General features: G+C 37.4%; 1 protein-coding gene and 1 non-coding gene across 12 annotated transcripts in view; one reads left to right on the top strand and one right to left on the bottom strand.

Moving 5' to 3' along the window:
• Nucleotides 1–22,737, bottom strand: part of NEO1 (neogenin 1) — a 237,875-nt gene that overhangs the window by 55,379 nt on the left and 159,759 nt on the right. For 8 of the 11 annotated variants that reach the window (XM_027123555.1, XM_027123553.1, XM_027123547.1 and 5 more), the window contains 2 exons: nucleotides 10,337–10,556; nucleotides 3,162–3,316 (listed from right to left, as the gene is read on the bottom strand). In XM_027123555.1, coding sequence (XP_026979356.1) covers nucleotides 3,162–3,316; nucleotides 10,337–10,556 — 375 coding nt within the window. The remainder of the gene's footprint in view (nucleotides 1–3,161; nucleotides 3,317–10,336; nucleotides 10,557–22,737) is intronic. The other 3 variants (XM_027123548.1, XM_027123556.1, XM_027123551.1) reach the window with 1 other exon arrangement.
• LOC113629365 (U6 spliceosomal RNA) lies at nucleotides 16,693–16,799 on the top strand. The gene has a single exon (XR_003436500.1). It is a non-coding gene; the product is annotated as a U6 spliceosomal RNA (small nuclear RNA).

Genomic DNA, 22,737 nt, shown 5'->3' with positions numbered 1-22,737 from the left:
AAGAACATGTGAACACATGCATGGAAGAAAAACAATAATGGCACAAGACTAGATAAATAATAATTTAAAAAATAGCCACCATTTATTGAATGCTTGCAATCAGGCCAGCATTAAGTGCTTTACATTTATTTAAATTACATCTTATTTAATCTGTGCACTAACCCAAATGAGACGGATACTGTTATCATCCCTACTTATGGATGAGGCTGAGAGGTTAAGAACCATTCCCCAAAGATGGAAAAGTTGGCGGGTAGTGGAGCTAGGAGCTGAGCACTTCCTCGTTCTAAAACGTGGACTCAGGAAAACCAGTTAGGGGATTATGACAACACCCTCTGTGGGATGATGTGACTGGAAGATCCCACAATTGGCTGACTGATTGTCTGCCCAGCTCTAAATCCTACAACAGCTCACATCCTTTTTTACTATATTCTTTTTGTCTGACTGACAGGTTCCAGTCCCAGTTTATACACAAATCCTGGCAGGTACCTATATCTACACTTTGGTGGATACTCTCTATCTGAAAACCATTTCTCTGGTGCCACTGCTTCTGTAACAGACATCCATTAGATTTAAGGAAAGGGGAAAAAACAAACAAAATGTAAAACAAGCTGGCTTGCTTAAATAACAGCATGACAGTTGAAGATTCGTTTTCCTACCAAAGCAGAGAAACCTGAATATGGTTTTCTGGCAGTTGTTTGCTTTATTTAGGCATGAATCATGTTATTCTCTTAAGAGCATATTTTGTGCAGCCTAACAGGTGGGAATCGTCACACTTCTGCTGCTATGGAAAACTTTCCCCTAACTTTTTAAAAGGGAAGGAGAACAGAACAAATTCCCTTGAAATCACTTTCAGTATATTCATTGGCTAAATGTAGGCAAAGATGATCCTAAAATAGGAGCTAGTAAATTCTTCCATTTCATCTGTACAGTGGCATTAAAAAATGGAAAAAAATTTAAGTTGGTTTGAAAAGCTAAAAATGTAAACTATTTTCCCAGGGCTGACTCCCACACTTACGGCCCCTCCCACCTGCCCCCAAGCTGTATACCTCCAGATAAAATGCAAATCTCTCTCCACTAACTCCTCTTTTGCCAAAACATGTTATAGTCACTCTCTACCCCTAAAATACTCACACCAGAATCTGCTGGCCCTTCCATCTATATTCTTATTTAGCTACTTTCGTTTAATCGAATTCCTTGAATAAATGATTGTGCTGCCTACTTTCCTTGTGATGACTGTACATCACATTATTGCCCGTTTACTTGTCTGGCGCTGGTACCAAACTGTAAGCTCCTTGTGAACAGAAGTCAAGTCTTACTCGTCTTTACATCTTGCTGCCTAGAATGGTGCCTGGCACATGACAGGCACTCAATAAATCTCTTCTTTCATCTCTAACTTGACAATGGCCCTTCTAGTCCAGTGGTTCTCAATAGTTTGACTTGTAAGTTCTGAAATGATAGTGAAAACCACAGGCTCTTTCCCAAGGAAAATGTGAACATGCACAGACACACAAATATTTTCATGTATCTTCAGAAAGTTCATGGCCCCAGGATTGAACCCTGGAACTGAATCAAATTCAGTGGTCTTTTCCTTTACTTTCATCATGACTCACCTTGCACGTGCACTGTTTGTCCTATTTTGGGGTGGGGTCAAGCAGTGTCCTTCCCCAAGAATGCTTGCTCTAAGCCAAATGCTTTAAGGTCAACCTCAGGTCTCATCTTTTTCTAGGAACCTGACTTGATATACCTAACTTTTACAGTAACTCTTCCTTGTTCTGTATCCCATTATCTCTCATGAATGACGCCTGTATGTGAGAGTTAATGAAGGAAATTGAGTTTTGCTTCGTGGCTTGAGTTTGAAATCTAATAGATTGCTCCTGCTCTCATGTGAACACAGTAACCATGAAATTCAACATCCTTTCCCTGCAGCGAGAACACATTCTTTCCTTAAATCAACGCCCCCCCCCCACCACCCCGCTCTCTGTTGGCCCTCTTGTTGTTGCTTGGGTTTGATTCCTGATCTTTAAGCTCTATTACTGGAATGATCAATGGCCTCCTATATTGACTGCTCATTCTTTAAGGGGAGAATTCCTATCTTGTCCATCCTCTGCATCTCTTATAGTTTTTGCAGTGCCTGGTAGAGGAGGTCCTCAATAACTGTTTGACAGGTAAATGATTTGCTGCAGCATTAGAAAGTGAAGTTCCACAGCTTTTCGACTTTACTTATTCTACCCATCAGGCAGAGTCCTTGAATTATTTCCATAGTTTCAGCGGTAAATTCATTTAATATGTTTAGTTCCCTGGTCAGTAGCTTTCATGAATTTATTTCCCATGCTCCCTAGCTGAAGTAAAATTTTATTACTGCAAGTTTGTTAATACAGAAACACTAGTGCAGTTAACAGTAAAAGAAATCTGGAGAAGGCTCCAAGGAAAAACAGTGGCTCATGTTAAAAGGTAAAAGTGTAGAAGAAAGCCTCATGAGATAAGCATTAATTCTGATTTGACTGCTTGTCATTTCTGGCCTATAGTTTAAAACCAAAATTTAAGACATAGAAGACATTTATAAGATAAATCAACTTGACATTCATTTCAGTTGGAGAAAATCTTAAGAAATGTAACTGGAAGTAACACTATTTAGCACAAAAGACAGCAGGTCCAAAGTAAAGCCCTGAAGAGATTCCAAAGAGTGTGGTATGTATAAAGATCAGGGCAATCCCGTTGAACAATGATTAAATACCTACTTCCTGTGTGAGGCACTGCATTAGATATGGTGGGAAATAAAAGGATAGACAAGACTCTGTCTTTGCCATAAAATTAATGAGATATATTCATAACCATAATTCAAGGAAGAAAATGATAATGTATCTTAGGACTGTTGAGATACAATATTAGATAAGATCAGAGGGAAGGTTCTAGGAAGGCATCTGAGCTAGGTCTTAACGGATCAGTGAAATTTGGGTGTCTATCAGCAGAATTATATTGTCTTACACTATTTGCTACTGCTTGATGTGAATTAATTTGATCTCCCGAAACTATTTTGTAAGGACCTTGAAGGTGAGGAACTGTTATCTTCTGCACTCCTATGGTATGCCAGGCTATATATAAGATAGCCCTTCATACAGGTCTCCCTACAGGTGGGGCTGACAGAGAGGTGGGAGACTTACCCTCAGGCTGTGTTTCTACTCGTAGTGGAGCTGAACTCTCTCCGGAGCCATGTTTATTTTGAGCCATAACTCTAAAGATGTACACAGTCGCTGGCATTAGGTTTTGGATGGTTACCTGCATTTCTCCGGGGCGACTGGTATTTTCAACACGTTCCCTTTGGAGAAAGAGGGATCGATTAGGAAAATTTCCAGAATGTGCAGTTTCATTTTCATTGTAATGCCTATAGATACCATATGACATCAAAATCTTAATAAATCTAAGTCAAATTAACTCTCAAAGAAGGAAACCTTTGGGGGCGGAACAGTGCACAGAATATGGACGCTGGCAAAGAGCAATGTCATACATGTCTGATAAATCGCTGGTGTTCTTGCTTAAACATTACTGATATTGCTGGCTATAATCACAACTTCCTTTCAGAAAAGACACAAAGAATCTTCTTGGTGCCATCTCAAATGGGGCAGCTGGTCACCAATTCTGTACGCTTTAGGAATCACTGAATTTTAAGGGGTTATCCTCAGGGAGACATATAGAAGGTGATTATAGGTATGACCCAATTTTCATACAGTATCAAAGAATGCTGTGTATCTTCTGGATAACAGACTCTCAATAAAAAGAAAATTAGAGATTATCACTTTCAAAACTGAGAACAAAACATTAACAATTTAAATGAATCCAGTCTATAAAATAAGCTAATCATGACTCTGATTTTATTTTATTATTATTATTTTATTTTGCGGTACGCGGGCCTCTCACTGCTGTGGCCTCTCCCGCCGCGGAGCACAGGCTCCGGACGCGCAGGCCCAGCGGCCATGGCTCACGGGCCCAGCCGCTCCGCGGCATGTGGGATCCTCCCGGACCGGGGCACGAACCCGTGTCCCCTGCATTGGCAGGCAGACCCCCAACCACTGCGCCACCAGGGAAGCCCATGCCTCTGATTTTTATAATTTATTTCTTAAAACAAAAAATCTTCTTGAATGATTTTCAAACTGATTTGAAACGTTTAACAAATCTTATCACAAACAGTACAAATGGCCAGTGGTCTAGTGTTATGAGATGAAAACACAAAAACAGTTATCAGTTAGGTTCTTAAAAAAGGTGGCCTCCAGGCTCTATTTTGGGGGTCTCTGTGTCCACACTTGGGCCCATAATTATGCTCAGTATACTGTACTCACTATAACAAAAACCAGATTATATTTGCTTTCAACAAATATTGTAAAGGAAAATAATTGCTTTAGACAAATAGCTGGTCTTTAAGAATTACTGATCATGTGAGGAAAGATCTGTGTCTATCTTGAGAGAGCAATAAAAGGGCCCAAAACTACTCTGTGGAAGAAATTATTTAAAATTACCTAATAATCTGTTGAATTAAATTCTTACTTTAAAATACTGATAATTTTCCCTGAAGCTACTGATTAAGATTTGTTTAGTTCTACATGACCATATGCCAATTTGTCTGATTGTGTGTGAACATTTGCATTTCGGAGATGTGAGCGTTTTTCAATAGTTTTCTATAGCTCTTTAAACTATGTTATTTTAATTAAAACAAACAAACAGTACCCACCCACAATGTATTTATAAAGGTTGTCTGTCTACAGTCAGTTAGGTCCATTGGAAAAGAATATCATGGTAATAAAAGTTATTGCTCAGAGACACTTGGGATATCTATAGATATTATTTTCTCTTCAGCTAAACCTCTAAATCACAAGATTTAGAAGGAGAGTATCAACTGATTTCTTATGCTGTGAGGTTTCTGACACTTGATCCAATCACAAATGCCGTCGAAAAGGAAGTATGGTATTTGACATTTCATTAAACTAACAGCTCCATGCCAGAGCACAGAATAGTCTGTTTCGCTCACTGTACATGAAACTTTAAACAAGTTCTCTCTCAGAAAGACAGCCGGTGGGGGGAGGGGGGCACTATCTTACTTTAAATAAAAGTGAAAGAGTGTTCATTCATGTTCACATACCACAGAAGCACTAGCAGAAGGCTCACACACAGAAGTACCATCGCAAATGTGTACTGAATGAATGAATGAAAATTTGCCTTTTGATGTGTAAATGATATACTAATGATATCACGTTTATCTTTTTGTTTGTTTCTATGTAAAAGGGGAAAATACCTAGAACAAATTTCTACAGAAGCATTACAATAAGAAAAAATCAGTAGTAGGTATGATTCCCTAAGATAAAACATCTAGCACCTGAAAAGGCTTCTAACAGTGGATTGGTCTGAGGTCCCAGAACCAAGTGTCTGTCTAGAAAAAAACTTCTGACTTCAGGAAAGATCCAGGGTGAGTTATGAAGGACAATTCTCATAAATGTGTGAGGTTATGATGGGTCTTAGGTTAGAATGTCTTAGCTAAGAGTCAAAAGAGAAAGAAAAAGATACACTTTATACTAAGACAGTGCTGGGCCAGAAGTTAGGAGCTCCAATTCTAGTTCTGGCAATACTACTAGCTTGCTAGGGGATCGTGGGAAAGTCACCAATTCTTTCTGGGCTTCAGTTTCTTCATGTATTAAATGAAAGAACGAGCCCAGGGTGGTGAACTTTTTCTTAAAGGGCTTGATAGTAAATATCTACAGGCCAAGATGCCAAATGAAAAATATTACCAACCATCTCCACAGTTAAAAATCCAAGTATAACTTTAGTTGGTCCTCCCTATCCACAGTTCTGAATCTGGGAATTCAACCAATTGTGGATCATGTAGTACTGTACCATAGTACAGAAAAATCCACATATAAGTGGATGTGTGCAGTTCAAACCCATGTCGTTCAAGGGTCAACTGTAGTTACTTGTATAACCTATTAAAATGTAACCGTTTGAAAATGTAAAAACTATTCTTAGCTCTTGGGCCATAAAAATAACAAGTTTGATTTGGCCCAGGGTCTATAGTTTGCCAGCTCCCGGACTAGACTAACAGATATGTAAGGCTTTGTCCAACTCTAAAAGGCTATTAATTTCTGGAATAACTTACTCTGTACTTTCCATTTGGTGGCTAACAGAAAATACTGCTGTTTACATTAAAGGCATTGAAAAAAAAAGGTGAACATTTCATAGGTGAAATGGCAGAGGAAGAACCCTTTGGAATTTCAGGAAACTCAGGTACCCAACAGAATTATATAGCTCATGACCAAGGCACATAATGCCACCTGGTGGTTGAGTTATCAAATGCAGGAAGTAAGGGAATTCGTAAATGCAGGCAGCGGCATATATCCTCACATCGAAATGTTTTAAGTCTATGAAGACCTTCATTTTTTAGATGAGAAAATTTAACTTATAAAGGTTAAATAAATTTTGTTTATAAAACAAGTAACAGGGATCTAGTCTTTGACTTAGTGTTATTTCTATTCCTTCACTGTTTCTATTCAGAAATCATAAAGTAATGAAGCGACAAAAATTATTATTACAATCTCCAAGAATATTCCTTTGAAATATTCCCCAGATTTATTGTCTGTTCCAAGTCACTGCTGTCATCTTCATCTGGGCCTACCACATGCCTAGATCAACCTAACTACTACTGACCTGTCTCCCTGACTCCACTGCTTTTCCTCTCTAATCTTATGCAGTGCCCTCCAAGTACTGCTAATAAAAGCTGTTTAATAAAACCACAGTGTACACTTGCTCAGAAGTCCAAAATGGTCCCTTCTTAACTGATTGTCAAAATTCTTACTGGCATTCCAACACTTGGCTCCAAACTTCCACTTTATTGTAATCTCTTACTAATTCTGACCAAAAACTCTAGGCCAGAGCTTTCTTACTTTCCCATCCTTTCAACAACACAAATGAAATTGGATCTTCCTTGCATCTCCTCTTTCTTCACATATACTTGCCCTGTCCTCCTGCCCCTGCCAATTTATCTTCTACATTTTTTCAATTCCAACTTCATTTATTAATCATCCCTGCTTATTTCAACACATGATTCACTAATAAGTGACAGATTTTCACTAAAAACAAAAGTATGTATAATTAAAAGTCCTAGTTTTTCTCCCTCCTTAAAACCTGTTCCACCCTGAGACCTAAAGGTGGCATGTAGACCTGTATCTTGACATTTTGGGCAAGATAATTCTTTGTTTTGGTGGGTGGGGGGGAGCTGTCCTGTACATTGTAGGATGTTTATCAGCATCTCTGGCTTCTACTCACTAGACAGCAGTAAGCATCCCCTCCCATCTCAGCTGCAATAACCAAAAATGTCAGCAGACATTGCCAAATGCCCACTGGGAGATGGGGAGCAAATCTGTCCCTGGTTGAGAATCACTGACCTAGGCATTTATATACACATCAAAATATATAGATATAAGTCACTGAAAAAATTCCTGCATCATACTTCATATGGATATACATATATTAACTATATGCCCATTCCTCTACCAGTGGATATTTACTTTGTTTCCTTTTTTTAATCCTTACAAATAATGCTACATAAACATTTTTTATGAGTGCCCTATGTGTATGTATATTGGCATATCTATAAGACAGACACCTAGAAGTGTTTGTTGGGTTGAAAGGAATGTGCATTAAAAATTTTTTTTTTAATTCTGCCAAATCACCTTCTCCAAAGGCTCCTCTAACTTATACTACCACCAAGAGTCTCGATTGGATTTAATCCCAACATTCAGCTCACTTAACACTGGATATTATCAACTTAAAATTTCTGCCAGCCTTACACGTGAAAAATGGTAACTCATCATTTTGTATTTCCAAGATTGTTAGTAATCGTGAAAACTTTTTTTTTGAACTTTAATGGGCTTTCCACTAACTTCTTTGAGGCACCTACTTATACCATCTGCCTCTTGAGATATCTGTCTTTTACTTGTGATTTGTAGAAGTTCTTTATACAGACTGGATATCAATACAATCTTCTACAAATGTTAAATTTTTTCCCAGCTTATCAGTTGATAATTTGATTTTTTTATTATGTTTTATCACATGGAATTTTAGTTATATAATAAACTCTGTCAATCTCTCCTATATGGTTCCTGAATTTTCTGTCTTCCTTTAAAAGATACATTAAGTGATGAAAATAGTTTCTATATTTTCTTCTAATACACTTAGAAGTTTTAAAAATATATCTTGATACATCTATAACTTGTTGTTATACATAAGACAGAGGTACAACTTTATTCCTTCTATTAAACGGAGGTTAATTATCTCAACATTTCTTGAATAATTATTATTTCTCCATTCATTAGAATTACTCACTTAACAAGTATTTATTTATACTTGTAGTGTTACTTATAAGCCAGGCTCTGTTCCAGGTGATGGTGATACTCCACTGAACAAGACAAACACCATGAGTGCATTAATATGAAGAGAAAATTTCGAGTATTAAGTGTTCTGAAGAAACACAACACAAAAGCTAAAAAACAAAATACGGTGGTATGTTACAGTGATGTTCTGGTAAATGTTTAACAACTGGCTCCGGTTTGTAGCACTTCTCACTGTAAATACTCCCTCTACCCAATTCTGAGCTACTGAGCCATGTCACTGGGTTTGCAAAATTTCCTGAAAATTTAACAACTGGCTTGGGAACAAGTGCCCCGCTGTGCGACAGTGACCAAGGGGTTAAGCTGGGTGGGTGGTCATGGAAGACCTGAGAAGGGATCATCTGAGGATGACGGACAAGAAGCCAGACAGTTATTTGTGACGGAAATGCAGTTCTGGTGGAAGGAACAACAAGGGCAAAGGCCCTGTGATGCACATAAGCTTGCTTCTGAGGAATTACTAAAAGCTTTTTTCCTTCTGTGTAATCCCATGACGTTTGCAATGCGATCTAAAAGCCTACTGGAAACATTTTAAGACAGGTTCTGTTTGGTAGTAATATCTTGCCTTTCTGGGACTAGCTCTACGTTTCCTTATCTTTGTAACTCCCCAAACATCCAGTGCAGTGTTCGGATGAACATTCTATGACCCTGGGAGCAGCTCCACCTATCTGACTCAAATTATGTCACTCAGATGTCTCAAGAGTATTAAACCAAGGGGTACTGACTTGACGAAGGTGCCTATACTTGCTGAACTTGCCAGTCTGGTATTAAATACAATATATATCGAATCTAAGCACCCCTGTAGAAATACAAGCTTTATTTCATGGGTTAGGGCCATAACCAAAACAGATTATTTTAGTTTTCTTATTTTGGTGTGAAGTAACAGCACAATGAAGGAATCTACTCAGCAATATTCAGAGTACACAGTCAGCATGTGGCATGGTACCTCCCAAAGAGTTTATAACCTGGTTGGGAAAACAACACAAATACACATAAAATAACAGAAGAGTAACAACTATGGTAGTATTAGATCATGTGTTATCATAATTAAGTGCCAGTATCAGTGGCACAGACATACATACAAGAGAAAAGCTGTATGTGCTGAAAAAGGTAGAGAAAGATTTATGAGGGCTTCATGGGGCTTAGTCTGGGCCAAGAAAGATTAACTGAATTTTAGTTTCAGTTGAAAAACGGTTTTTTCAAGGGGGAAGTGACTGAAGAGAACAGACTGGGAAAATAGGCTGCACAGTGACAGGAATTAGACTGGTTTCATTAGAAAGTGAGCTAAACTGGGGCTAAAGGAAAATAAGGTTGGATAGATAAAACAAAGGTAGACTGTGGAGTAAAGCAGCCTGGTGATTCTGGAGAATCTCCAAAAGCAATGGAGAGGCAACGTGAGTTCCTGAAAGAGGTGGAGATGGAGAGAAATTTAATGAAATGTTGTTTTAGGAAAATGAGTCACTAAATACTCCTGTGTCATCAAGGAGACCCCCCCCCACCCCACCCCAGAGCTCAGCAACCCACATCCGTGTACGGGTGCAGACAGATATTCATTAAGATTACTTTAATAACTATCTTAATTTCTAGAATCTGAAAGTTCTAAGAAAGACATAGCCTATGGGTTGTGCCTGACTGACTCTTATGAAAAAACGGTAGCCCTGGTTACATTTTAATACTTCTAACTTAAATAACTCTCTCCCCAAGTCATCCCAGAGAGGCAGGAAAGAATACCAGGACTTCAGTCTGTTTAGGAATTTACTTTTAATGACCTAAAACTAGGTCATCTCAGTGATCATATTTTCTGGACTGAAAGTTGGTACAGATTCTACACAGTAAAGAGTCAGGGTAGGGACGGCTGGTCTTGGGTGGACAAGATGCAACTAACCGGCTCCAGACGTACAGGCACTTACCTAGCAATCCCCTCCTTGGTGTAGAAGACAGAGTAGGTAAGGTTGTCCCCATGAGGATCTGATGCAGGTGTCCGCCATGTCAATTTGATGAAGCGGGTAGAGACCAAGGAGGCCACGACATCCCGAGGAGCTGAAGGCAGTGGTCCAGTTGTGGCTGGTGCTAGATGGTCAGTAGTGGCACTGGTCAGTGAAGTGGGAGGTAATGTTGGGATGGCAACATCTTGTCATGTGCAAATATTGGGGAATATGAAGGGCAAACCACGACGGTTTTAAAAAAGAGAACAGAAAAAACAAAAAACAAAAAAGAAATAAACAAAACCACGATGGGAAATAAAATAAAATGAATGAACATAAAAAAGGCCATTAAACTGAAGGCTAACATGCAGGCCAGGGGTAACTACTGAAAACTAATGGGCACTAGTCAAGACACATCACTGCAGAGCAAGCAGACTTTCTGGTCACTATAATGGTTGTCGGCAAGGGACAGGGAGTGTGACAGCTAAGAATAAAACATTTCATGGAAGGACACATCAGTGCCCAAGTAATTTTCTTTAATTCTGACAGCAGCATGCAACATCTGTTGAACTTTGCACATAAAAGTCTTATATATGATAAAACCTCAATATTTTTTCCCACTTTATCAAAATATGGAACAATGTGTGTAGTATGGATGGGCCTAATTACACTCAACATAGGCCCCAGACTATCATGACCTCACTGCAGAGCTGTGTGTGCCTTTAGCTCTGCAGGAGATTCAAGAGCCAGATCTTCAACTGGAGTCTAACATTAAAGTTTGCTCTCTGTATTTGGCAATACCCAGGGAAGTCTGATAACCTTTCTCAATTCACTAAGTTATAGTTCATTTCCTCTCATCAATTCATTTGACTACAACAGTATAAAATCGTGCATCACAAATTCCAAAGTCACACAAATATAACACTTATGAGGTAGCATATCTGTTTGGTACAGTCCTCACTGCAGTGTAATAGATTACGACAGCTTGCAGACCCCAGGGACTTGATGGGACAGATGAAGCAGTGGCAAATCAGAGCTCTGCAAGTCGAAAGCCTCTGTCTGTATGCCCGGAGTCGGCCCATTCTGTTGCTGGACACTTCTGACTTTAGAAGTCCATTCCTAATATTAACCTAAAATCTCCTTCACCTTGGAGTATACGTTTAATCTCACAATTTTCAACTCATGGAATTCGTTACAATTCTGTCCTAACCTTAATGGGGAAATTAGAAGAGAGGCAGAGACGAAAGCATGACAATTCTGGACCTCGTTTTCAATGAAATGGTAGGACAACAACCTCCTGAAAATGTCTATGAATTACAGGAGAATCTTTTAAAGTGAGGCAGTCTAAATAAATATGCCACAGAGAATAAATTCTCCAAGGGAAAGGCAGAGGAAGACCAACGTAAAGTCTCTAGACAGCTACCATTTATTGAGCACTTTCTACATGGCACTCTCACTCTTTACATGGACTCATTCAATCCTTACAACTCTGTGAAATAGGTACTATCATTGTTATCTCTATATTATATATGGAGACTGACATTTAAAAAAGGCTAAATCACCCTTCCTAGGAATAGGAAGTGGTGGAGTGTTAAAACCAGCCATGGTTTTTTAGCTTAAGAGGCCTCTGGATTTAGCCAATAGAAGTTTTTAGTCCTTGTTGTGCCACTCAGGGTTATGGGAGCAGTCAGGGACTCTTGTTTGTTTTTGTCAATTCCCCTTGCCCCCAAGTCTCGTGAAGGCAATGCAAAGGGCCCAGGATGAATGCCTGCATGTGCAGTAGGTGTTACAGGAGAAAAACCCTGAGCTTGTGGGATTTACCACTTTCATAGCAAGGGAAAGCAAGATCCAGACAAAGAATGGACCTGCTGTGGATATCTTTTTTTTTTTTTAACATCTTTATTGGAGTATAATTGCTTTACAATGGTGTGTTAGTTTCTGCTTTATAACAAAGTGAATCAGTTATACATATACATATGTCCCCATATGTCTTCCCTCTTGCATCTCCCTCCCTCCCACCCTCCCTATCCCACCCCTCTAGGTGGTCACAAAGCACCGAGCTGATCTCCCTGTGCTGTGCAGCTGCTTCCCACTAGCTATCTATTTTACACTTGGTAGTGTATATATGTCCATGCCACTCTATATGTAATTCTGTTGTGGTTGGAGACATACTTTGTATGGTTTCAGCCTTTTAAAAGGTACTGAAACTTGTTTTGTGTCCCAGCATATAGTCTATCCTGGCAATTGTTCCATATGTGCTTGGAAAGAATCTGTATCTGTAGTTGCTGGGTGGAGAGTCTACGATGTCAGCTACGTCAAGTTGACTGACAGGATCGCTTAAGTCCTCTATACTCTTTCTAATTGTTTTATCAGTTTTTGAGAGTAGGATATTGAAATCTCCAACTGTTATCATTTATTTATGTATTTCTTCTTTGAATATACCAATTACAAATGCATATACATCTAACAAAAGAGCCCCAAAATATATGAATCCAAAGAAATCTGGGAAAACCTCAAATATTTGGGAATCAAAAAACACTCCTAAATAACCCAAGTCAATGAATAGCAAGAAAAAATTTTTTTAAATATTTTTAACTGAATGAAATGAAAATACAACATATTAAAAATGGAAAGATGCAGTTAAAGCAGTGCTTAGAGGAAAATTAAAATACCTTTACCAGAAGATAAGTCTCACATGAATTACCTAAGGTTCTACCTTACTGAAGAGTGTAGACCTTAAGCTTTTTTTCTTTTCTTAATATAGCAGGTTAAGCTTTTTCACATACCCAAAAAAAGTAACCATGTGAGGTGATAGATGTGTTAAGTAACTTAAATGTTGGAATCCTTGCACAATGTATATGTATCAAATCATTATGTTGTACACTTTAAATATATTACCATTTATTTGTCAATTATACCTCAATAAAGCTGGAAAAAAATTAAATTTTAACCACATTCTTAAAAAAATACAAGGGTAAGAAATTAAGAGAAGATGTAAGCTACCAAAATAAAAAATAAAAGAGGGAACAATGCTACGAATCCCACAGATATTAAAAATTATAAGGGAAGGGCTTCCCTGGTGGCGCAGTGGTTGAGAGTCCGCCTGCCAATGCAGGGGACACGGGTTCGTGCCCCGGTCTGGGAAGATCCCACATGCCGCGGAGCGGCTGAGCCCATGAGCCATGGCCGCTGAGCCTGTGTGTCTGGAGCCTGTGCTCTGCAACGGGAGAGGCCACAACAGTGAGAGGCCCGTGTACCACAAAAAAAAAAAAAAAAAATTATAAGGGAATATTATGAACAAATTTATGCCAATAAATCAGACAACTTAAAGGAAATAAAAACATTCCCAGGAAGACAAAAATTACCAAACCTACTCAAGAAGAAGCACAAAATCTAGACAGAACTATAATAGATAGAAAAATTTAAATAAAAATCTTCCCACAGTGAAAAGTCCAAGCCCAGACGGTTTCACTGGTGAATGCTATCAAATATTTAAAAGAAGAATTAATACTAATCCTTCATAACTCTTTCAGAAAAAGAGTAGAAACACTTCTAACTTATTTTGTGAAGCTAGTATTACTCTGATATAAAAGCCAAAGATACCACATGAAAAGAAAACTACAGAACCCTCATGATCATAGATACAAAAATCTTTAACAAAATATTAGTAAACCATATTTGGTAACATATTAAGAGGATTATAAACCATGATCAAGTAGAATTCATCACAGGAATTCAAGACTAGTTTAACATCCAAAAACCAATGTAATATATTATATTAACAGAAAAAAACCTGATCATCTCAATAGATGCAGAAAAAGCATTTGACAAAATCAAACACCTATTCATAATAAAAACTCTCAACAAATTAGGAAAAGAAGTAAACTTCCTAGACCTAAAACACATATGGTGAACATTATACTTAAATGGTGAAGGAATAAATGCTTTTTCCCCAATGCTGGAAACAAGGATGTTAGCTCCTGCTTCTTATATTAAGCATTGTACTGGTCCAAGCCAGTGCAAGAAGGCAAGAAAAACTGAATAAAGATTAAAAAGGAAAAAGTAATACTGTTTTTATTTGTAATTAATAATTAACTGAGTAGAAAACCCTAATGAATCTAGGAAAAAAAAAAAGCTACCAAAACGAATAAATATGTTTAGCAAGGTCATAGGATACAAGATCAATATATAAAAACCAACTCTATTTCTATACACTAGGAATGAACAATCCTAAAGTAAAATTAAGAACACAACTCCATTTACAACAGCATCAAAAAAGAATAAAATATTTTTATTTTATTCCCGTAAGATTTGTACCCTGAAAACTACAACTCATTGCTGAGAGAAATTTTTTAAACTCTAAATAAAGATCTAAATGAAAACATCTAAATAAATAAATGTTCATGGATTAGAAGACTTAATGTTGTTAAGATGATATGCTGCCCCTAAAATTTAATATTAAGATCTGCAAAAGATCTAGAATAGCCAAAATAATTCTGAAAATGAAGCAAATGGTTGGAGGACTTGGATTACCCGATTTCAAAACTTACTATAAAGCTCTAGTAATTGAGACAGTCCAGCATATGAATAGGCATATAGATCAGTGAAAGAGAACTGAGAGTCCAGAAGTATGCCCCTATATTTGTGGTCAACTGGTTTTCAGCTAAGGTGTCCAGAAGTTTCAATGTGGTAAGAACAGTCTTTTCAACAACTGATGCTGGTACAACTACATATCCCCATGCAAAGCAATGAACTTAGATCCTTACTTAACACCACATACAAAGATTAACTCAAAACAGCTCCTAGACTTAATAGAAGAACTAAAATTTCTGAAAAAATATATAGGGGAAAGTCTTTGTGCCTTGGGTTAGAAAAGTATTCTTAGACATGATAACAAAAGCACAAGATACAGAAGAAAAAAACAGATAAATTGTATTTTATTAGAAATAAAAACTTCAGCACATTAAGGAAAACATAACTAAGTAAATGATAAGCCAGAGACTGGCAGAAAATATTTCCAAAGTGTGTATCTGATGAAGGACTTGAACATATAATTCAGAATATATATTCAGGATCAGAATATATAATCAACTTCTATAAATTAGTAAGAAAACAAGCCAATTTAAAAACAGGCAAAAGACTTGAAAAGTCATTCACCAAAAAGAACATACAAATGGCCAACACACATGTGAAAATGTGTTTAACATCAATGTCATTAGGAAAATGTGAATTAAAATCACAATAAGATACTACTACAGGGACTTCTCTGATGGCACAGTGGTTAAGAATCCACCTGCCAAGGCAGGGGACACGGATTCGATCCCTGGTCCAGGAGGGTCCCACATGCTATGGAGCAACGAAGCCCATGAGCCACAACTACTGAGCCCACAAGCCACAACTACTGAAGCCTGTGCGCCTAGAGCCCGTGCTCCGCAACAAGAGAAGCAACTGCGATAAGAAGCCCACACACTGCAACGAAGACCCAAGGCAGCCAAAAATTAATAAATTAATTTAAAAAAAAAGATACTACTACACACCCACTACAATGGTTACACACAAAAAAGGTACACAATACTTAGTGTTGGAAAAACTGGACTCCTCATACACTGTTGTGAATGTATTAATTCTTTAAGTTGATGAACACGAATTGTCTCCATTTATTATTTACATCTTTAATTTCTTTAAAAAATGTTTTATGGTTTTCTGAGCATAAGTTTTGAAATTCCTTTGCTAAATTTATTAAGTATTTTATTCTTTTTGATGCTACTATACATGAAATTGTTTTCTTAATTTCAATCTCAGATTGTTCCTGCAAGTATATATAAATACAAATGATTTATGTATACTGATACTGACTTGCTAAGCTTATTTATTAGTTCTAATAGTTTACTCATGGATTCTTCATGATTTTCTATATACAAAATGATGTTATCTGTAGAGAGTTTTACATATCATACTTCAATAATACTGTTGAAAAGAATGAAACGGTTTAGACTGACTAGTTGCAACAATTAAACAATATTTTTTTTTCTAGTGTAAAACAGCAATAGTTACTGAGTCCTAGGACTTCTCTGTTGCTCAAAACACCTGAGCTTAAAATCAACCTATCTGAAGTCATGACAAAATTAAAATGCCCAGAAACTACTCAAAGGTTTCACAGGTATGCCAACTGATTATCAAGGATCCTAAAGCATAAGTGAACTATACAGATATCTAGGCCAAATGTAGTAAAAAATCTGTTACTTAAAAAAAAAAAAAAGGTCTGATTATATTAAGAATTAGGCTGGTGGCTTTTCCTTCTGCCACCAGAGTTCGTTTGTGAAAATAAAAGATCTGATGATGTGCTCGCTTCAGCAGCACATATACTAAAATGGGAACGATACAGAGAAGATTAGCATGGTCCCTGCAAAAGGATGACATGCAAATTCGTGAAGCGTTCCATATATTTAAAAATTCTCTAGAAGGGATCAATAGCAGAATAACTGAGGCAGAAGAACGGATAAGTGACCTGAAAGATAAAATAGTGGAAATAACTACTGCAGAGCAGAATAAAGAAAAAAGAATGAAAAGAATTGAGGACGGTCTCAGAGACCTCAGGGACAACATTAAACGCACCAACAGGAGAATTATAGGGGTCCCAGGAAAAGAAAGGGGCTGAGAAAATGTTTGAAGAAATTATAGTTGAAAACTTCCCAAATATGGGAAAGGAAGTAGTTAATCATGTCCAGGAAGCAGAGAGAGTCCCATACAGGATAAATCCAATGAGAAACACGCCAAGACACATATTAGTCAAACTATCAAAAATTAAATACAGGGCTTTCCTGGTGAGGCAGTGGTTGAGAGTCCGACTGCTGATGCAGGGGACACAGGTTCATGCTCCGGTCCGGGAAGATCCCACATGATGCGGAGTGGCTAGGCCTGTGAGCCATGGCCGCTGAGCCTGTGCGTCCGGAGCCTGTGCTCCGCAACGGGAGAGGCCACAACAGTGAGAGGACTGTGTACCGCAAAAAAAAAAAAAAAAAAAAATTAAATACAAAGAAAAAATATTAAAAGCAGCAAGGGAAAAACAACAAATAACACACAAGAGAATCCCCATAAGGTTAACAGCTGATCTTTCAGCAGAAACTCTGCAAGCCAGAAGGGACTGGCAGGACATATTTAAACTGATGAAGGGGAAGAAACTACAACCAAGATTACTCTACCCAGCAAGGATCTCATTCAGATTTGATGGAGAAATTAAAACCTTTACAGACAAGCAAAAGCTAAGAGAATTCAGCACCACCAAACCAGCTTTACAACAAATGCTAAAGGAACTTCTTTAGGCAGGAAACACAAGAGAAGGAAAAGACCTACATTAACAAACCCAAAACAATTAAGAAAATGGGAGGGCTTCCCTGGTGGTGCAGTGGTTGAGAGTCCGCCTGCTGATGCAGGGGACATGGGTTTGTGCCCTGGTCCAGGAAGATCCCACATGCCATGGAGAGGCTGGGACCCTGAGCCATGGCTGCTGGGCCTGCGCGTCTGGAGCCTGTGCTCCGCAATGGGAGAGGCCACAGCAGTGAGAGGCCCGCGTACTGCCAAAAAAAAACAAACAAACAAAAAGAAAATGGGAATAGGAACATACATATCAATAATTACCTTAAATGTAAATGGATTAAATGCTCCAACCAAAACACACAGACTGGCTGAATGGATACAAAAACAAGACCCGTATATATGCTGTCTATAAGAGACCCACTTCAGACCTAGGGAGACATCCAGACTGAAAGGGAGGGGATGGAAAAAGATATTCCATGCAAAGAGAAATCAAAATAAAGCTGGAGTAGCAATTCTTATATCAGACAAAATAGACTTTAAAACAAAGACTATTACAAGAGACAAAGAAGGACACTACATAAGGATCAAGGGATTGATCCAAGAAGAAGATGTAACAATTGTAAATATTTATGCACCCATACAGGAGCACCTCAATACATAAGGCGAATACTAACAGCAATAAAGGGGAAATCAACAGTAACACAATAATAGTGGGAGACTTTAACACCCTACTTTCACCAATGGACAGATCATCCAAAATGAAAATAAATAAGGAAACACAAGCTTTAAATGATACATTAAACAAGATGGACTTAATTGATATTTATAGGACATTCCATCGAAAAACAACAGAATACACTTTCTTCTCAAGGGCTCATGGAACATTCTCCAGGATAGATCATATCTTGGGTCTCAAATCAAGCCTTGGTAAATTTAAGAAAATTGAAATCGTATCAAGTACCTTTTCCGACCACAACGCTATGAGACTAGATATCAATTACAGGAAAAAATCTGTAAAAAATACAAACACATGGAAGCTAAACAATACACTACTTAATAACCAAGAGATCACTGAACAAATCAAAGAGGAAATCAAAAAATACCTAGAAACAAATGACAATGAAAACACAACGACCCAAAACCTATGGGATGTAGCAAAAGCAGTTCTAAGAGGGAAGTTTATAGCAATACAATCCTACCTTAAGAAACAAGAAACATCTCAAATAAACAACCTAACCTTACACCTAAAGCAATTAGAGCAAGAAGAAGAAAAAACCCCCAAAGTTAGCAGAAGGGAAGAAATCATAAAGATCAGATCAGAAATAAATGAAAAAGAAATGAAGGCAACGATAGCAAAGATCAATAAAACTAAAAGTTGGTTCTTTGAGAAGATAACATTGATAAACCATTAGCCAGACTCATCAAGAAAAAAAGGGAGAAGACTCAAATCAATAGAACTAGAAATGAAAAAGGAGAAGTAACAACAGACACTGCAGAAATACAAAGGATCATGAGAGATTACTACAAGCAACTCTATGCCAATAAAATGGACAACCTGGAAGAAATGGAGAAATTCTTAGAAATGTACAACCTTCAGAGACTGAACCAGGAAGAAACAGAAAATATGAACAGACCAATCACAAGCACTGAAATTGAAACTGTGATTAAAAATCTTCCAACAAACAAAAGTCCAGGACCAGATGGCTTCACAAGTGAATTCTATCAAACATTTAGAGAAGAGCTAACAGCTATTCTTCTCAAACTCTTCCAAAATATAGCAGAGGGAGGAACACTCCCAAACTCATTCTAGGAGGCCAACATCACCCTGATACCAAAACCAGACAAAGATGTCACAAAGAAAGAAAACTACAGGCCAATATCACTGATGAACATAGATGCAAAAATCCTCAACAAAATACTAGCAAACAGAATCCAACAACACATTAAAAGGATCATGCACCATGATCAAGTGGGGTTTATCCCAGGAATGCAAGGATTCTTCAATGTATGCAAATCAATCAATGTGATACACCATATTAACAAACTGAAGGAGAAAAACAATATGATCATCTCAATAGATGCAGAGAAAGCTTTCAACAAAATTCAGACACCCATTTATGATAAAAACCCTCCAGAAAGTAGGCAGAGAGGGAACTTACCTCAACATAATAAAGGCCATATATGACAAACCCACAGGCAACATCGTTCTCAAAGGTGAAAAACTGAGACCATTTCCACTAAGATCAGCAACAAGACAAGGTTGCCCACTCTCAGCACTATCATTCAACATAGTTTTGGAAGTTTTAGCCACATCAATCAGAGAAGAAAAACAAATAAAAGGAATCCAAATGGAAAAGAAGAAGTAAAGCTGTCACTGTTTGCAGATGACATGATACTATACTATACACAGAGAATCCTAAAGATGCTACCAGAAAACTACTAGAGCTAATTAATGAATTTGGTAAAGTAGCAGGATATAAAATTAATGCACAGAAATCTCTGGCATTCCTATACACTAATGATGAAAAATCTGAAAGTGAAGTTAAGAAAACACTCCTATTTACCACTGCAATGAAAAGAATAAAATATCTAGGAATAAACTTACCTAAGGAGACAAAAGACCTGTATGCAGATAATTATAAGACACTGATGAAAGAAATTAAAGATGATACAAATAGATGGAGAGATATGCCATGTTCTTGGATTGGAAGAATCAACATTGGGAAAATGACTATACTACCCAAAGCAATCTACAGATTCAATGCAATCCCTATCAAAGTACCACTGGCATTTTTCACAGAACTAGAACAAAAAATTTCACAATCTGTATGGAAACACAAAAGACCCCAAACAGCCAAAGCAATCTTGAGAAAGAAAAACGGAGCTGGAGGAATCAGCTTCCCTGACTTCAGACTATACTACAAAGCTACAGTAATCGAGACAGTATGGTACTGGTACAAAAACAGAAATACAGATCAATGGAACAGGATAGAAATCCCAGAGATAAACCCACTCACATATGGTCACCTTATCTTTGACAAAGGAGGCAAGAATATACAGTGGAGAAAAGACAGCCTCTTCAATAGTGGTGCTGGGAAAACTGGACAGCTACATGTAAAAGAATGAAATTAGAACACTCCCTAACACCATACACAAAAATAAACTCAAAATGGATTAAAGACCTAAATGTAGGGCCAGACACTATCAAACTCTTAGAGGAAAACATAGGCAGAACACTCTATGACATAAATCACAGAAAGATCCTTTTTGACCCATCTCCTAGAGAAAGGGAAATAAAAACAAAAATAAACAAATGGGACCTAATGAAACTTAAAAACTGTTGCACAGCAAAGGAAACCATAAACAAGACGAAAAGACAACCCTCAGAATAGGAGAAAATATTTGCAAATGAAGCAACTGACCAAAGATTAATTTCCAAAATTGACAAGCAGCTCATGCAGCTCAATAGCAAAAAACCAAACAACCCAATCCAAAAATGGGCAGAAGACCTAAATAGACATTTCTCCAAAGAAGATATACACATTGCCAACAAACACATGAAAGAATGCTCAACATTATTAATCATTAGAGTAATGCAAATCAAAACTACAACGAGATATCATCTCACACCGGTCAGAATGGCCATCATCAAAAAATCTACAGACAATAAATGCTGGAGAGGGTGTGGAGAAAAGGGAACCCTCTTGCACTGTTGGTGGGAATGTAAATTGATACAGCCACTATGGAGAATAGTATGCAGGTTTCTTAAAAAACTAAAAATAGAACTAACATACGACCCAGCAATCCCACTACTGGGTATATACCCTGAGAAAACTATAATTCAAAAAGAGTCATGCACCAAAATGTTCACTGCAGCTCTATTTACAATAGGTAGGATATGGAAGCAACCTAAGTGTCCACTGACAAATGAATGGATATAGAAGATGTGGCACATATATACAATGGAATATTACTCAGCCATAAAAAGAAACGAAATTGAGTTATTTTTAGTGAGGTGGATGGACCTAGAGTCTGTCATATAGAGTGAAGGCAGTCAGAAAGAGAAAAACAAACACCGTATGTTAACACATATATATGGAATCTAAAAAACAACAAAAAAAATGTTCATGAAGAACCTAGGGGCAAGGCAGGAATAAAGACGCAGACCAACTAGAGAATGGACTTGAGGATATGGGGAAGGGGAAGGGTACGATGGGACAAAGTGAAAGTGGCACGGACATATATACACTACCAAATGTAAAATAGATAGCTAGTGGGAAGCAGCCGTATAGCACAGGGAGATCAGCTCAGTGCTTTGTGACCACCTAGAGGGATGGGATAGGGAAGGAGGGAGGGAGGGAGACGCGAGAGGGAAGAGATATGGGGATATATGTATATGTATAATTGATTCACTTTGTTGTAAAGCAGAAACTAACACACCATTGTAAAGCAATTATACTCCAATAAAGATGTTAAAAAAATACACTTTAATTATAAATGAGATTTTGTTTAAGGCCTTTTATAGATACTGAGATACCTGTTCTTTTTGGGTTTTTTTCTGTGATGTAATATTTTATGTTACATCAATTTGTTTTAATGTTGAAATGTACTCATACTCACCTCCTTGGTAATGTATTGTTATTATCTTATTTTGCCACTGTATGTGTTTTGCTAAGATTTTGTTTGGGATGCTTATATCTATGTTCATTCAAGAGGCTAAACTTTTATTGTATTCAGTTTTGGTCAGGTGTTTTTATTATGATTAAGCTGGCTTTCTAAAAGGACACGAGAAATTCTCTATTTTTTCCGTGCTTTGCAAGAGTATAAATAATTTATATGAGAGTAATATAAAAATTATCCATAAAGCAATTCAGATCTGGATCCCTAATGGGGAAGGATATTCATCAACAATTTAAAAAAATCATGGTTGTTATATTCAGATTTTCTACCATTTCTTGAGTCAGTAATTATTCCTTAAAATCATTCATGAGAATTTAGATCAATATAGTAAAGTGAGCATGCTCATTACCTTATGGGGAGGAAAATAAAGAAAAAAGTGTAACAAGTAG

Source organism: Aethalodelphis obliquidens, unplaced genomic scaffold (genome assembly GCF_003676395.1).
Source record: "Aethalodelphis obliquidens isolate GAN/ISIS:26980383/991018 unplaced genomic scaffold, ASM367639v1 scaffold26, whole genome shotgun sequence".
Taxonomy (NCBI): domain Eukaryota; kingdom Metazoa; phylum Chordata; class Mammalia; order Artiodactyla; family Delphinidae; genus Aethalodelphis; species Aethalodelphis obliquidens.
Note: the sequence above shows the minus strand (reverse complement) of the source record. Positions and strands in the feature narration are given on the sequence as shown.